Source organism: Molossus molossus, unplaced genomic scaffold (assembly GCF_014108415.1).
Source record: "Molossus molossus isolate mMolMol1 unplaced genomic scaffold, mMolMol1.p scaffold_m16_p_13, whole genome shotgun sequence".
Taxonomy (NCBI): Eukaryota; Metazoa; Chordata; class Mammalia; order Chiroptera; family Molossidae; genus Molossus; species Molossus molossus.
The window spans coordinates 63,396,018-63,414,000 of record NW_023425348.1 but is presented as its reverse complement, the minus strand read 5'-3'; the positions used below and the strand labels follow the sequence as shown (position 1 = coordinate 63,414,000).

Below are 17,983 nucleotides of genomic sequence, written 5' to 3'. Positions count from 1 at the left end.
AAAGGTCTGGTCTTTGGCTTTTCCAGGACTACATACAGAAAACAGTAACTGCCCTGGAAAACCACACACCCCATGAATTTTCACTCCACAGTCCCTGTTTAGAGTGGTCTCTTTATTTCTTCCTGTTCTCTCCTTTTGTTGACTGTGTTTCTTCCACGTCTGATGGATAGAAAAGCCCAGTTACAACGTGCAAGGAATGGAGCTTTCTATAATTTTTTCAGTTCAACTCAGTGAACGGTTCTGAACGCCTGCTCCTTTGGGCTGGCGAGGGCAGGAAACGCTGTCTCGGTCGCTTGGAGGATGCCCTGCTTCCGTCAGGCTGCGCCACACTGCAGAGGATTCCAAGTGGCCGAGACCGTGGCAGAGAGAGAGCAGCCAGCCTTGGCCCTTGGAACACAGGCCACCAAGGAGTTGTCCCACTTATCCTTAGGGCTCCTTGAAGCTTCACAACAGTCATGTCACAGGGGAAGATCAGGATCTCCCCGTGAGACCGCATCTGCACAGGCACCCTGCAGGCTTTCTCTCCAGAGTCCTTCACAACCCAGGGTGCAGACTTGGAGGGGGACCCTTCCCCCAGGACCCATCCCAGTCTCTGCTTTCAGTACCTCTGACCCAGGTATCCCACCACCAGTACGAGGGCACCCTTTCCTGGTCTAAATATAAAGGGTCAATCCTTCCTTCTGGTTGCCCTCTGACATTCTCTCCATTCTCCAACCATCACTGTTCTACAAAAGCAGTGGCTTTCAACCTTGACTGCCCATGAGCATCACCTGGACATTTCAACAAAAACACTGAAGCCAGGTCATAGCACTAGACCTAGTGAGAATCAGAACCTCAAGGGGCAGATCTCAAGCATCCTCTTTTGTTGTTGTTGCTATGTGTTCATTCGTGTCCCGAGTGAATATGACCCACATTGAAGGCTGAAACCTCTGTCCTACAGAATTAGGATTTTGGAATCCTGCTTTTGGGACTGTCACATCCCTCCTCCCAAGAGGAAGGAGAGTAACAGAGTCACCTATTTGAAGTAAGGAACAAAATGAAAGCATGTACCAGCCAAAGAAATCAAAACAAAAAGCAGCCCTGGCTGGTGTGACTCAGTTTGGTTGGAGCATCATTCTGTACGCCTAAGAGTCACAGGTTCGATTCCCCATCAGGGCGCATAACCAAGTTGCAGACTTAATCAGTCCCCAGTCGGGGCACATACTGGAGGCCACCGATAGGTGCTTCTCTCTCACAGGGTTGTTTCCCGCTTTCTCTCTCTCCCTCTTCCTCTTAGAAAAAAGGCAAAGTCTCACAACAATCATCGGAGCTTAGAGTTGGGTTTTGAACATCCAAAGGCACATATCTTATCTTGACTTTTCTTATCCAACATATCAATACATGTTTTCTGCTATCTTTTTATAAAAAAATGTTTTTGCACTCTAAAGCGTTTGACATAGTATTTTCCACTAAAGTAGTCCACACGCTATATGTTTGAAAGATAAGGTTAATTTCCTACAGTGCTCCATCAAGGTAGAGGATGTTCTATTTTACCTCCATTTTATATGGCTCTGTTCAATGCGAAAACATCAGGTATCTCATATTTGAACGCGTTCTGTATTTCATCAACCTTAGGAGGACGGCATTTTCCAGAGAACTCGTCTAAAAACTTCAATAGCTAATTTTTATTCCTAAGTCTTTACACTGTTGTCTAACCTCTTTTTCTTACAGGTATTTAACTTAAACCATCAATTTAACAGATAGTTATATCTCTTTAATTTGGAGCATTTCAAACGTATACTTACTTCGAGCTTTCACCTATGTCAATATCAAGAAAATAAAAATCCTTCCAGCAAGGTAATAAAAATCACACGGGATAGTTGTTGTCTCACTTGTTCCCTTTATTTCTTACCTTCATGGGCAGATTTTGGCACGGAAATGAATGCTTACCCATTACTGCCAAGTACCTGTCTCACTGCCGCACGCTTTTGCTATAAATCACAAGTACCCTCCTTGAAAGCTGCCCGAGCACCTGATGATAACATCTGATCACGCAGCCTAAACACAGGAGGTTACATGGAGATAAATGCAAGTAGGGACCAAGCAATCAAGAGGTTGACCATTCCAAACATCCAAGGGTACAGAAAAGAGATCGGACCCTGGCCCCACCTAAACTTCAGGCACTCCTGTGTCTCCAAATCCATAAAGGAGCCAGAGCCACCCAGTGATCTCTTATGGGCGAGAACGTGATGTAGACGCACGTAAATCCCAAGGCCAGAAATTCACCTGGTGCCCAAGGACAGGTGTTTTATTTATTTATTTTTTATTTATTTATTTATTTTTTATCTTCACCCGAGGACATTTTTCCACTTTGTGTTCAGATAGACCGGGAGGGAGAGAGAGAGAGAAACATTGATGTGAAAGGGACACATCGAGTGGCTGCCACCCGCATGACCCAACCAGGGCCGGGCACAAACTGCAACTGAAGTACACGCCCTTAGCGGGAACCGAACCCGGGTCTCTCTGGACCACAGGCCAATGCTCTAACCATTGAGCCAAACCATCTAGGGCCAAGGACAGGTGTTTTAGATTTCACTCTTTCAAAGGCCAAGGGAAACTTTCCTACCAAAACGTACAGAGCCTCATACATAATGAAGGGTCCGACAGGAAGTCCCCAGACACTGGGGTAATACTTACACTGTTCAGTTCTAGATCATTTTCCTGTGTTGATCCATCAGAAATGTATTATCCCATGAGATAACAAAAAGTTTTCACTTCTTAACGAGGAAGGAGCTCCAGTTGCTTTTCTGTTGGATACATTATCTTTGCCTCCACACTTGTGCCTGGCACTTACTGTCCCGGGTACGGTTTTTGTTTTTTGGTCTTTTTTTTTTTTTTTTTTTTCTGAAAAGACTACTGTTAGCACTTAGAATTAGGAAAGACTATTTTGAAATTTCTTCTTTGGAACTTGTCAAGGACCGACCACTACAGGGGCTTAAACGCCTAATACTTATCTAAACTCTACTAAGACTTTGAAGAGAGACTGACTTGGTAAACGGCAGCACAGTTCTGATGGTGAATGAGCTTTGGAGTTCCCTCATTGGAGGAAGCTGTGTCGTGAACCTTGAACTCCACGAGCACAGAAGTCATTTGCCACAAATCTCAGTGGCCAGACTTCCTGACACTCATAATTGTATATTGGATATAAGAGTAAAATGATGGGTCAATAAATGAGTGAATGAATGCATGAATCAATTATTCAATAAATCAGCATATCACCAAAGCTGATGTACCTTCTTTAACTCTAGGCTCAATAATGTGTAGTCAAATAGAATTTTCAACATGACTACTGACTTTGAAAAAGTTAGTGTCAGGCTAAATGACATACTAAAACGGGGGGGGGGGGGGGCGGAATCAACTCGACATACTTGGAAAACCAACTAAACAGTGGCAGCAGCAGACGCTAATTGATTTGGGACAGAGAAGAGAATGAGCTTTGGAACTAAGAAACGTCAATAACAAGAAATGCTGTGTCAGGAACTCGGGGTGAACAAAGGGTGCTGTCAGGCCTGCCGATTTCTCCCCGAAAACCATCTTCTGGAAATGAAACATCGAAAAGACACAGCGGCAGACGTCTATTATAGACCTCATTCATTACCCAGGCACATAGTCACCTAGGGGAAGAAGTCTTCTTTGCCAATAAAGAAATGACAGAGATTAGAGGTGGGGGCCTACTCTGTCTTAGAGAAAAAAGAGCACATTTGGCCAAACACGCTTCTTTGCAGGACACCAGGGTTAAAGGTCAGAGTTCTAGCTGGCCATGAAAGTGTCTGATGGAGGGCCTTGAATCTGGTCTAGAGGAGAAATAACTCCCAAGGAGAACACTTGTCCCCTAGTTCTCCTCATTCTCATCCAGATTTGCCACCGTAAAATCCTATGCCACCCAGGCAGTGTGCCCACATGCCCTGGTAAATTCCAATAGCTCCTCTTGGCTTGTAAAACTCAACCCAAACACTCCATTCTATCAATCAAACACCTTTTCCTCTTTACCTTTATTTTAATTGGATTTATCGATGTGACATTGGCTAATGAGATTATATAGGTTTCAGGTTTACAATTCTGCAATATATCATCTGCATATTGTATTGTATGTTTACCACCCTAAGGAAGCACCTTTTTGTTACTACATTTGGCTTGTACTTCCCATCATGGCACTTAGGACAATGTTCTTAAGATCATAATAATTTTTTGAGATTTATTTCCCCATCACATTGTGAACTGCTGTTGAATAAAAGAGGTTATTTTAATCAACAACTCTTCATGTCAAAGGAAACAAAATTTGTTGAGAATCTATTACCAGACAGCCACTATGGTATTCATTAGTTCCATCCCCCAAATGTTCTTGGTTCTCTACCCTTCTATGCACAAAGTAGGACTGCATTTCCTCATCCCCTTGTAGCTGTCTGGGGACTTAGGACAGTGGGGGAAGGGTTGAGTCAGCAAGACCGGGCCATGGCTGAGCAGTGGAAGGTCAAGGGGACAAAAGGAATCAAGTCTAACGCCCAGCTTTTTGGCTCGAAAAACTGGGTAGGTGATGCTTTGCTTTGCTGAGATGGAGAAAACTGGAAGAGGGGAAGTTTGCAGATGTGTTGGGGGTGGAAATCAAGAACATTGTCTTAGACATGTTTAACAAAATGCCCATGAAATATCTATATGTAAATGTCAAGCTGCATATATGATTCAGAAGCTCAGCAGAAAGATTAGAAGTGGGCAGAAATTTATTATTGACAAAAGTGCTATTCGAGCGCTAGGATGGAATGAAGGCATCTAGAAAGAACAGACAGGTGCACAGGAGGGGTCCAAGGCCGAGCTCTAACCTTCAAAATGTCACCAGAGGAAGAAAAACTGCCAGGGACACAGGGCAGGAGAGGCCAGGGAAGCAGAAGGAAAATCAGGAGGGATGATGTCTCAAAAGCCAAGAAAAGAATGTATTTAAAGGAGGAAAGTGTGGACAGCTCTGCTAAATGCTGCTGAGAGATCAAAAAGACAAAAGCATTAGACTTTGCAGAATGGAGTGCACGGTGACCCTGACAGATGTCGTCTCCGTGGGACGGTGGGATGGGAGCCTCCAGAGAGGGTTGTGGAGGGTGTGAGGTGGTAAGTGTCACGGAGACAATAACCGCAGACAATGTAAGAAGTTGTGCAGTGAATAGGAGCAGAAAAATGGGGAAGTAGGAAGAAATCTGGGATCAAAAAATGTTTTAAAAAAAAAACATTTTTTAAAATGTTTTTAAAAAAAACATTTTTTTCTTTATTGATTTTAGAGAGAGAGAGAGAGAAACATCAAGGAGAGAGAACATCGATTGGTCGCCTCCTGCATGCCCTCCACTGGGGATTTGGCCCACAACCTGGGCATGTGCCCTGACTGGGAATCAAACTGGAGACCTCTTGGTGCATGGGTCGATGCTCAACCACTGAGCCACACCATTCAGGCTTTTTTTTAAATCCTCACCCAAGGATATTTTTGTCCATTTATCTTTAGAGTGGGAAGGAGGGAGGGAGGGAGAGAGAAAGAAAAACATCAATGTGAGAGAGACACATCAATGGGTTGCTCGCCGCATGACCCCAACCAGGGCTGGGGACCGAACTGCAGCCAAAGTATGTACCCTTGACAGGAATCAAACCCGTGACTCTTTGGTCCACAGGCCAACACTAACAGCTGAGCCAAAACAGCCAGGGTGGAAAGATTTTTTTTTTTTTTATCCTCACCCGAGGACATTTTTCCATTTTTTGTTCAGATAGAGTGGGAGGGAGAGAGAGGAAGAGAGAGAGAGAGAGAAACATAGACATGAACGGGACACATCGAGTGGCTGCCACCCACACGACCAACCAGGGCCGGGGACAAACTGCAACCGAGGCACGCGCCCTTAGCGGGAACCGAACCCGGGCCTCTCCGGACTGCAGGCTGATGTTCTAACTGCTGAGCCAAACTGGCCAGGGTGAAAGATTTGTTTTTGTTTTTAAAGAAAAAGATCTTGTCCCAATTCTATGACCTATGAAGTTCAAAGCCCTCATCAAGATTTCTGAAATTCCCGGGAGGAGGCGGAGGTGATGTGTGCAGAAGTATGCACTGAGAGGAGGGAAAGGGATAAGAATGGGTGCTTTATAGTGAGCCCCTCTGCTCTGAGGGCTCAGCCTCCGATCCTCACGCATACCATGTCTGCTGTCCACCGTGCTAACCCGCATTCCAGTGCGGGGAAGACTTACCCGTCCTCGGGGTGGGTAGATGTTGCTGGAGGTGTGAGGGTCACGAGGAAGACCTGCACTGCATGCTATGTAGCAAAACCACGAAAGACCACGAATATTCCCACCCTTAAAAGTCCCTTCAGCTTTCCTTCCACCGGGCGGCTCGCTGCCCCTCAGCCCTCCATAGAACCCAGCCTTCTGTTCCTCCCTCCGCCCTCCTGCTTTTCTCTCCCGTGTTCTAACTCTTCTGTGCCCTCTCAGACAAACACACACCAACAAAACAAAAGTGTGTGTGTGTGTGTGTGTGTGTGTGTGTGTGTATACTTTCCTGCAGAGCGACATCTTCTTGGAGGTGGGGGAGGGATGCTTGGGTGCCCACTGATACCCCCACCATTGCCTTTTACTCCAAACACTGCAGTTTCCTTTCTGAAAGTAATTCTGGAGCTAGTTCTTACAATGATACATTTTCCATCTGGTCTTTTATAGAAACCGCCAGACAGAGCACCTGTCCTTACGAGGCAGGCAGCGAGCAGCAGCCTGGCCGCCCCGGGGGGGGGGGGGGGGGGGAGCAGAGCAGAGCTGGCTGCTGCTGTAACGCCAGCGAGGCCTTCCCACACCGCAGGCTCCTCAAGGTTCGCCGAGGCGCGTGACCGGGGGCTGCACGGGCAGGACCCACTGCCTCCTGCTCGTCTGAGGCTCAGAATAGGTGAAGACATTGATTTACTGTTAAGAACAGAGTCATCTATAGTCACCTATAACATCACAGATCTGGAGATTGTGTTTATTTACAGGTGCAAAAGATTTTTGTCCCCTTAAAACATTCAGATTGCAGCATGCTATGCGTATACAGCCGCTCTCTCTTTCTCGCTCTAGAACTGTCGTTCTATAAAAGAGAGATCAATGCGATGTGGCCTTCGGTGGCCGTCAGAAACCTCCATCAATCTGAGCTCACCAGCCCCTTAGTTAAAGAACAGTAACTTATGCCCTGGTCAGTTTGGCTCAGCGGTTGGAGCGTCGGCCTGCGGTCCTGAGAGACCCGGGTTCGGTTCCCGCTAAGGGCACGTACCTCGGTTGCGCTTTGTCCCCGGCCCTGGTTGGTTGTGTGGATGGCAGCCACTCGATGTGTCCTTCACATCGATGTGTCTCTCTCTCTTCCTCTCTCTCCCTCCCACTCTATCTGAACAAAAAATGGAAAAATGTCCTCGGGTGAGGATAAAAAAATAAAATAAATAAAATAAAATAAAGAACAGTAACTTACAAGTATACTAGAATCTACGGCAAAGGTATGTAGACATACAAACGTGGCTTCCCTAACTTTTGCTCTTCTCAAAAGGTCCCTCGGAATAAAATACATTAAGAAAAGTCTGGCATTCCATCTGAGTGAAGAATTCCGCTTTTAAACCCATGTTATCAGGATAAAGAGAAAGACGCAGGAGTCAGGAAAAGGTACAACATGACTAAAGTCTTGTGTTCAAGGGGCCCTTTTCTTATAGGTTTCATATTGTTCATGTAAAAGACATTTCACCAAGAGAAGAAAGACTCAGAATCTTCGACCACCCTTAACCAGTTTACTGTTCATGACTCAATATATGTGGTTGAAAGTATATTGGCACCTAAACTGAATGCCCACAGAGCCAGCATTACTCACACAAAGGCACCACCACGTCCCCGGAGTCCCAGTTTGATACCCTATGGCCCAGTGATACAGGGACAGAGGAAGGAAATGACTACCAGCATATACTCCAAAGTCCTGACTAGCTCTCCGGAGCCCAGTGCTGCCCACCGGGCACTGCTTCCCCTTGCAGTGTAACCCTTGTCTTTCCCAATGGGGGAACAAACGTGCATTATCTTATACACAAAACACTGCATCATGAAGGAAGGAGAATAGTTTGATACATTTTAGAACTCATGTCTCTAAGCTCCCCAGTGTCACTATAGGTAACTAGACTTCAATTTCAAATCAGACAACCATGCATGCAGGCTCACACAACACGGGCAGAAATACCGGCCCTGGAATTAAATTATGCAGATAAAATTTCTTTATCGCTTTTTTTCTCAAAAGGAGAGGGGAAAATAATGCAAGAGCAGAACTAGTTAGGCAAAAACAGTACTTAGTGCACTTGATGCTAAATGGAACGGCACAGATAGGGTGCAGAGAAGGGTTGGATCAGCTTTTTAACGCTCACCTGTACAAGAGAAGTCATCCACACGAATGTATCCCGGGACACAGTCACAGCGGTATAACCCGGGCAGGTTGACACACACGGTGTTGGCATGACAGTAATGCATCTTAGCTGCACACTCATCAATATCTGAAGGAGGGGGAAAAAAAGGAGCAATATCACAGTTAGTCGAATGATTAAAGCAGAGTGTTATCATCTTCCAGTGAAATGAGAAAATGCGAATTGCCCACTGAAACCTAGAGAAAAAGCAAGATGCGTCCAACACAAAAGCTTAAATGCAAATTCAGCTGGTGCATCAGAGTCAACCTTGGGCAACGAGTATTCCCCAAGAAATGTAAAGGCTAAATTTACTATTACTAGTTTCTCACCAGGGAGGGAGCTTGATTTAATGTCAAAAATCAAACAGTTCCGTGTCCAGTGAGTTGATACTAATTAATATTTATTAGGTATCCATCGTACAGGGTATAGCTGTTCTCAGCACCATCAAGGGACTGCCTCCCCTCTCTGCTTGTGTGTCTTCCTGAGACATGCTTTAATCCATCTGTTGCAAAATGATGGTGCAGCCAGTTTCTTCCACGTTGCACCGTGAATACAGATAGCAGCTGTTGTCTGATGCAAATAAATGTCTTTCATCTCTTGACCTGGAGATCCATCCCAGGTGATAGAATAAGGGGCTGATTCAACAAAAAGATCTTGTTCTCTTTAGAACAGAGGTCAGAGCATCACCTGCTTTCTCATAAAGGTCCATGATAAAACTTAAAACAACCTACGAACTTCAGTACAGAGTTTAGTCTTTTCTGGAGGTTGTTTTCAAAACTGACTTTATGTTCATTTTACTCAGACTGCTTATGTGTGATGGCCAGGGAGGGGGAAGGATATAAACACAGAGTGGGAACCCAAGATAGAAAACGTGAGTTCTGACTGGTTCTGCTAGTTACTAGCCTATGATGTGCATTTAACCACTCTGAGTCCCAGAATCCTCATCAGCTTGTCATAAGGGTCAGTTAGGAATCTACTGTTTGGTTAGCATCATCTAATTTACTCCACATACACTTCCAAGAGTGAAGTATAGCACTACTCCCATTTTAAAGCCTGGAAAATGGAGAGTCACGAAAGTTAAACGTTTGACACACAGTCATCCTGTTAGAACATGCTATAACCAGGATTCGAACTCAGAAGTCAATCACTTAATTACTAAGGTTTCCTTCAAGAAAGCACCTGGAAAATGATAATTAGTCAAATACAGTGTTACTAATAAGACTATCACTGAAATCCTGAAACCCTTCCTTCATGTACAGAAACTGAGAATAAAAATAGCTATCTTGAGTCACTAGCAACCTCGTTTATCTATTTAAGAGTAAAAATATTATTTTCCATTCTAAAGATTTGTCAGCCTATAAATAAAAGTTGTTGTGGGATAACTGAGGTCTTGGAGACTCAGCAAGACTTCCGTAACTATGATATAAGAACCGAACAGCAGAAATGAGGGAAATAACTCATGCAATCAACGTGTCCCACCTGCACAATGCATGCTTCTGAAAGTGATCAAGACAATGCCTTACAAAAACAAATGGACAATAGGAATATAAAACTGTGTCATATTACATCGAGTACAGGTGTGGAGGGATCCACCCCGGGGACTGAGGTAGGGCAGTAACTGCACAGGAGCAGGAGACGGAACTGAGGTCTTTCTGGCAGCCAGGGCACTAGGATTCGTGAACAAGTTGGCTCCTGGCAGTCCTTGTTCATTTCGCTTCACAGAAGAGTGGGCATCATGACAGTCAAGAGGAAAAGTGCTTCAGGAAAGGAGTCATCATCACTTTGTCACCTGCTGCTGTGAAGTTGAATTAGGTAAAGTGAGAACTAACCACTGGGTGTGGCAAGAAGTTTACTGCTGACCTTGATGTAATAAGAGTGGTCTGGGGAAAGGAACGGGGCGGAGCCCGATGGAGTCAGAGAGAGAGAGGATGGAATAAGACGGCATTGAGACAGAAAAAACAAGGCAAACCTTCTAAGATATTGTCACATAAAGAAAAATGGGGCCCAGCCAATGTGGCCCAGTGGTTGAGCGTCGACCCATGCACCAAGAGGTCACTGGTTCAATTCTGGTCAGGGCGCATGCCCAGGTTGTGGGCCTGATCCCAGTGGGGGTGTGTAGGAGGTGGCCAGTCGATGTTCCCTCTCACTGATGTTTCTCTCTCTCTCTCCCTCTCCCTTCCTCTCTATAGTCAATAAAGAAAAAATAATAATAAATACATAAATAAGAAAGAAAGAAAAATGGGGTAGTAGCTGCAGGGAGACTTGGTGACAAACAAAAGAGTCTTGTTCCAAAAGATGAAAAAGATCGCAGCATGTTTGTATGCTGCTTGACGTGATTGCGCAGAGCGAAGAACACTGGCGCAGAAGCACCGAGAGCAGGGCACTGCAGGAGCAGCGTCCTGGACAAGGCAAGCAGAGTTGATCTCCGGTGCGCACACGGAGCAACTCATCTCTCCAGCAAGGACGAAGCGCGGAGCAGGGGAAGAGGTAGTTGGTGGTGGGATGAAGGAGTCCTCCTTCGCTGGTTTGCCTTTGCTCAGTGAAATGAGGAGAGAGGGTAACGCCTGAGAATTAGGAGAGGGAGGAGGTACTGGATGTGTAAGGGGAGGGGAGAAGGTATGAAGAAGTCGTTCTGGAAGGAGGAGGAGAGAACTTACTAGGGTGTGCTGAGGAGCCACTTTTGATTTGTGACCATATGTGAGCAGTCAGCATGGCCACGTGTTTTTCTCCAGTCTCATTCAGACAGTCGGGGCAAGTGCAGGGTGATTGGAAAGTGATAACCACAGATGAGTTTTTAGGCAACCGTGATGGGTAAAGAAATACAAGGGAACTGAGTGCGTAAGCAAAGAGATGGTGGTCGTGAGGTGCCGAGGAGCCTCAGCTGTTCCGGAGGGACGTGAGGCATCAGGAAGGAGGCTGAGAGTTGAAATGGACTGGACATTATGGTGGGCATCATGTGGCACTGCCTGTATCTCTGCAGAACTAAAGATCTTGGTCTCCCAGCTAAAGGGAGTACTGGCTGCTAATGACCTTCAGCTGTTAGCCCTTGAGAACCACTGTCCTTGGCTGAGAGAAAGCTCACCCATCACACTCCCAACCTGAGGGCAACCTACAATAAAGACTGGTTCTCCTTTATCTCTATGGGGGATCATTCTACAGGACTATCCCAGGTTCAGAGTACTCAGTGGGATTGAGCTAACTCACCCCTCTACCCCACCGGCCCCCCTCCCTTCCCCCACAGGTGTCCATCCCTGCAGCACACCCTGATACTCTGCCTTGCATGTCACTCTCCACCTCAGGGGATGCGTTCTAGAGAACCCAAACTTCAGCAGGAATCCTGAGGGGGGCAAGGAGTCATCACAGTGAGGGCACTAGAGTGCACGAGCTGGACAACTAGGAAATGGAGCCATAGAGTAGTGTGCATGGCATTCAGATTTGGGAGCTGATTTAGTTATTGTTGATTACAAGGTCTTTCATACGACTATTGGAGATGAAGAGAACAGATCACTGTGAGAGCTAGGGAACATCAAGAGAAGCCAGGTGTCGAAGGGGTTGTTGGCACTGGTGTTATTCATCAAATACTAGTTTTCCCTCTTCTTGGTACATAATACAACACCAGCCCCTCCTTTTCAAAGGCTATGACTGAGCATGAACATGAATTAGCCCTCTACTAAGCCCCGAGGAACAGGGATGAGCAAAATGGCATCATGGACCTCACAGCCTGGTAAAGCATTGAGCAAAATTTGCTCAGTTCTATCGAGAATGTGAGACCTTTCAACAGGGAGATTTGACCTACTCTCCTCAGGGGGTCAAAGGAGAGTCCTCTAGGGAAGTGAAACAGGTGAAGGGGAGAGGAACAGCATACCAGACAGAGAAGACTGTCTGAGAAGGAGTTGGAGGAAACGCGTTTGGCCTATTTAAGAAGAAACTGTAAGGCTAAGCTCAGGCCAGATCCTGCGGGGCCTGGTAAGCCACATGGAGGAAGAGTCTGGACTTTAATCAGGGCAGTGACACGATCCAATTTCTGTTTTTAAAATATCACTCGGCTGTAGTGAAGAGAATGGATGGGCACAGGGCAAGCTGAAGGCTAAATCACGTTGGTGTTTTACTCACAAAGGTACAGCCACGCTGAGCTCCTCTCGTTCTGCGGGGCTGCCCAGCCATTCCTGAAGATGAGAAACTAGTCCGGACTTGCCTTCCAGGCAATCCACCCTCCAGCCGTGGGCCTGGCTGCCAACTGAGCTGCTGACTACAACGAATGTTGCCCTGTCACGGACCCTTGTCAGCTCCCCCACGGGAAACCCTGGCTCATTTCCCTGAGGCCACTGGATCACTGCTGAGAGGTGTCTGCCTCGTCTAGATGTGAAAGAGTCCCTTGGCTGTAACAAGCTTGTTTTCATTCCAACAGCCAAGCCATTTCCTTGTTCCACAGGACTCCAAGGCTCCGAATAAAAGTATTCTGAAAAACTAGGTGAGGGGGTTGTGACCAAAGCTCCAGTGAGAATGTCTCACAGGGGTTTATCCAGCTCTTGCTCTCCACGGGTCACGCACTCCCCACCGCCATGCATCCCTGCTGCTGCGCTGATGTGTCTTTGAATGGGTTTGTCTTCAGCTCAAACCGCTGGTAACTTCAGCTCTTGCATATCTGATCATTTCCTGCTGGCCGTCCGGACAAAGACAGCACCACAATAAAGCAGAAAAGTTGATAAATATACTAGAAAATTAAACTGTCACAATCTTATCTCTGTTGTTGATCCCCCATCACGCAACCACCAGATATAAAACTACTTCCTGGTATAAATGAGGAGGAGAAAGTGTCTGGAGCCATCCAGCTGGGAGCCTGCAGACGAGATGGTGGAAGGAAGGAGGAAACTGACCACATCCGAAGTTTCAGGATGAGGGTGGGGGTGGGGACCAGGATATGGGGGGGTGGAGGGGGGCGGAGTAGTAACACATTTACCAAAAAAAGGACTGCCTCACTCTGGCCAGTTTGGCTCAGCAGTTAGAGCATCGGCCCACAGACTGAGGGGTTGCGGGTTTGATTACTGGTCAAAGGCAAGTACCTGGGTTGCAAGTTCGATTCCTGGGCCCAGTCAGGGTCGCGCAGGAGGCAACCAATTGATGTGTCTCTCTCGCATCTATATCTCTCTCTCTCTCCCTTTCCCTCCCTTCCACTCTATCTAAAAATCAATGGGAAAATATCCACAAATGAGGAGGGAGGGAGAGAGGGAGGGAGGGAAAGAGAGAAAGATAGATAGAAAGAAAGAAAGAAAGAGAGAGAGAGAGAGAAAGAAAGAGAAAGAGAGAGAAAGAAAGAAGAAAGAAAGAAAGAAAGAAGAGAGGGGGGAGGGAGGGGAGAGGAGGGAGGGAGGGAGGGAGGGAGGGAAGGAGGGAAGGAAGGAAGGAAGGAAGGAAGGAAGGAAGGAAGGAAGGAAGGAAGGAAGGAAGGAAGGAGAAAGAAAGAAAGGAAGGAAGAAAAGATTGCCTCTCCAACCTCAGGGAAAGGCACAACCCTGCAGACAGTTCAGTAGGATTCAAGAGTGCTTCAAAAGCAAAACAGTTTATAGGGAGAATCAAAACAGAATCAACATCTCAGAGAGCTGGGATACCCTGAGAAAATAATCTTGAGAAACAGCGAACAACTGAGATTTTAAAAATGAGCTTAGGCCTGCTTCTTTTTGTTCACAGACAAAAAGATTCTGAAAGGTAATGAATCATTACAAACAAACAAAAAAGCAGAACTCCCTGATGAAAGAATAAACTGATGTTCAGAGAGACAGAGACTGAGTTGGCCCAAAGCGATGAGGATTTTAGAACTACAGCCCTGAGAAGCCGTCTGACCTCTGCCCAGATGGTGATGGTGCCCTGCCTGAAGCTGATCTCTCTCTGACAAAGGTTATCTGCCAGTGTGATATCCACCCAGAAGAGGCTGAGCCCTGGGCTGAACTTCAAGGTGGAAATTGAACACAAGTCCAGGCTCAAGATAATCAGAGGCAGAGGCTCTTCTAAGAACTACAACCTACGTGATATCTACTGGAAGAATGACTCAAGTTTCTAAAACCCACATCATTAGGCACAGAGTGATACCAAGAGGAATAAGAGGCTAATAGTGTGTGTCTCCCACTGTAAAACTAGGAACAGCCCCTGGAACCTGGTTAATACTCAGCAAAGAGCTGTCATTTGTATATATCAGACACTATGCCTCGTACTCTGCAGGCAGTATCTCATCCCTCTCTTTATTCCTCTTGACTGCTGTGGGAGGTAGGTCGCCCTATGTCTTGATAAGGAAACAGAGGCTCGCAGATTAGTAGGTCATTTGCCCAAGGCACAAAGTCAGTAAACATAACAGCCTAGGTTTGAATCCGCGCAGTCTGACCTCAAGGTTGGCACTGCCTTCACTGTGCCAGTTCTGGTCCTCCGTAATCCTGTGACTTTTAGATACACCTGCTGCTGCTGCTGCAAAGGGTATGGAAGCAATTCCATCTCCAAGCTCTTTGTCCACCTGCAATGCTGTTCACAACACCTGTGCGGCTATAACGCCAGTGAATGGCAGTGCTGTCCCGTGCATGTCTGCTTCTTCGGCTCTTTTCAATCAATCCTAACGCTTTCACATGCCAGGCTCCGGTGACCCAGCCCCCCCAAAACAGGTAGCAGCATTCTGTTCCCAGCTGGAACCCACAGCTTGACACAGTCTCTCCTCTGGTTCTTTCAGACCATCAGCCTCCTATAGGATTAGAAACGAAAGACCAAACAAGCCTGGGTTTTGATTATGATTATTATTAAATTTTGTTAAAGAAACTCCCATAAACCCCACTGCAGCATGTATCAGCTCGAGTATAATGGGGCTCAATCTGCGATTCATTCGTATAGATTGCTTGTCACCTTTGAAACATGAGAGCTCATCTTCTGGTGGTCTTTCGAGGTAATAAAAATACAAGATTTATGTCCCTCCCCAGGATGGTGAAGAAGTTTGTATTGTTTTAAAAAGGTATATTTATGGACTTTAAAATGAAACTTGATGTGCATAATGATTCTTCATGTATCACCAGCCTCCATCTGCATAAAAGAATTCACAGCACACACAGGCCCCAATTTGGCATCATCATCATCGTTAAAGAGCAGGGTCTCTTTGCAAAGAAAGAGGCAAATGCAAAGAATTCTCTTAATAAAATGATGTGATCTGCTTGGGCTCTTTGATAAGAATTGTCTAGAGAAAGACAATCCAGGGAGGATAGGACCAGGAAGGTGGGGTTGGAGGTTGGAGTGGAAGGACAAGGCATGCCCCATTCCCTCGTACAGTGAAACAGGAAATGAAGTTGGAAAGAAAAACAATATTTATTGAGACTGCTCTGCGCCAAGCACTGTGTGCATCCTATCTCTTTATTCCCAACCACCCCATGCTCTGGCCTCAGAGACTACATGTAGAGTACCTAGAATCTCAACCCTGGTCTGACTCCTAGCAAACTTGTTTTGCTCTGTTGGACGAGGAGCACTGGACTGGCAGTCAAGAATCAGGTTCTATTCCTGCCTTCTCGACTGGTTAACTGTAGCCCTGAGCAGCCACTTCTCATCTCAAGACATCGGTTTTTTCCATCTGCGACATGAGGGACTTGAACCGGAGAGCATCGAAATAGCCTCCAGGTTCTAAAATTCTTGAGCCATTTAAGTTTTCTGTCCACTCATCACAGAAGCCTGCTTGCTCCTCGAGCCGTGTCTCTTCAACCACCCCCCTGTTCCTGCTTTAAGGAGTTTATAGATGATCCAAATGCCTTTCCCAAGACACAAGTCCTGGAAAACACTACCAAGATGATCTGAGTCTTCACACTATTGCTTGATATCTGTGTCAACTTAGTCAGCATCTATCCAGAAAACGAAGAGCAGCTATGACTAGCAAACAGGTAGTCACACAAAACCCATAGGCAAGTTCTCCATGAACTAGTAAGAGAAAGTGCAGAGCAGGTATACCAGACTCGAATCTCCTGACGGCAGAAATCATGAGTTATGAAAACGGTGGCCTCGGCAGTAGTTTGTCATAGGAGAACTGTCAATCCTTTCCATCTGTCGTACTGAATATTTTTAAAGTCTGAGCCCTTATGGTCTATATTTGCTCTTATAAAAATCCAGTGAAACAGACAAGATGTGGACTATGATGCCCCTTTTAAGGTGAGAACAAAGAGGCCCAAAGAAGATAGAAATAGAAGCCCAAGGTACTCAGATAAGCGTTGAGCTAGTAGAGAATCAGGGTTTCCTAGCCCTGGAACCCATGCTTTATTTATCCAGTGTCCCATGCATCTCTTCAATTACAGCCTTCTTCCCGAAGCAAGGGGAGAACATCAAATGCCTGTAGAATCTGGGAACATAAACCAAATGCCTATAGTGTTAGGTGGGAGATACACATGCAAAATATGCCTCTTCCACAAATAAGGTGTCTTTATTTTTCTTAAAATATATCCCTCTTCCTCTCCCTCTCCCTCTTCCTCTCCTTCTCTCCTCTTCTTTTTTTTTATTTTTTATTTATTAATTTGTTTTTGTTACAGATGTTTCTCATCCACTATATGGGAGACCATGATCTCCAATGATGTATCAGATAAGGGGTTAATCTCCTCTTCTTCCAAGAACAAAAAGAAAAAAAAATGGTTCTCTCTTATAAGGGAAAAAACACAGCACAAGGCCAATGATACATGAAAAGTCCCAAGCAGCCTCAGTGGCAGAAAGACAGTAGAAGGAGTCTGCACTGCAGAAAACTAGATATCTAGTTGATCACGTCACAAAGGAGCAATAAGAGACATCCTCTATATAGTACTTACTATGTGCTAAACATACTTTTAAGTGCTTTACACATATTAACTCATTTAACACTCACAAGTCTGTGAGGTGCACATTACCTATAACCACCTGTAACTTACAGGTGAGAAACTGGAGACGTAGGAATGCACAGCACATCGCCTGAGGCAGTGGTTCCCGACCTTCCTAATGCCGCGACCCTTTAACACATTCCTCATGTTGTGTGTGGGCGGATCTGCATGGGGGCAGACCCGCCTGGAGACGGATGGAGGAGCGGTGTCTCGGTTCCTAAGACCATCGGAAATATGTTTTCCAATGGTCTTAGGCGACCCCTGTGAAAGGGTGGTTCGACCCCCACAGGGCTCGCGACCCACAGGATGAGACCCGCTGGCCTCCGGTCCTGCATCTAGGTGGAGGCCTGCACTGCCAGGACAGGGACTCGGGCAGCTCGGCTCCGGGGTCTCCATCTTCACCCCAGTGTTTCCTCTCAGGGACTGTGAACCAGATCTTTGATCTTTCTCGAGAAGTTGCATTGATATAAATTTTTTTTAAATATTGGCTCCATTTTTGTCAAACATTTTGAGTTTTTTGTCTTTATTGAGTTAATTTACACACCGTGAAAATCACTCAGTTTTTTCCAGGCTTTAATTACATTTTAATATCAATTTTACCTTTATAAGTTATATATGAATACATTATTCAGATATAAAAGAAAATCATTTTTCTTCTACAAAAAGACAGATCTCCTTTGA

The 17,983-nt window shown here is 45.7% G+C and overlaps 1 protein-coding gene across 3 annotated transcripts in view; it reads right to left on the bottom strand.

The window, feature by feature from the left end:
• NELL1 (neural EGFL like 1) overlaps positions 1-17,983 on the bottom strand; it is a 765,989-nt gene that overhangs the window by 382,958 nt on the left and 365,048 nt on the right. For all 3 annotated transcript variants that reach the window (XM_036258486.1, XM_036258484.1, XM_036258485.1), the window contains one exon: positions 8,412-8,537. In XM_036258486.1, the coding sequence (XP_036114379.1) occupies positions 8,412-8,537 (126 nt within the window). The remainder of the gene's footprint in view (positions 1-8,411; positions 8,538-17,983) is intronic.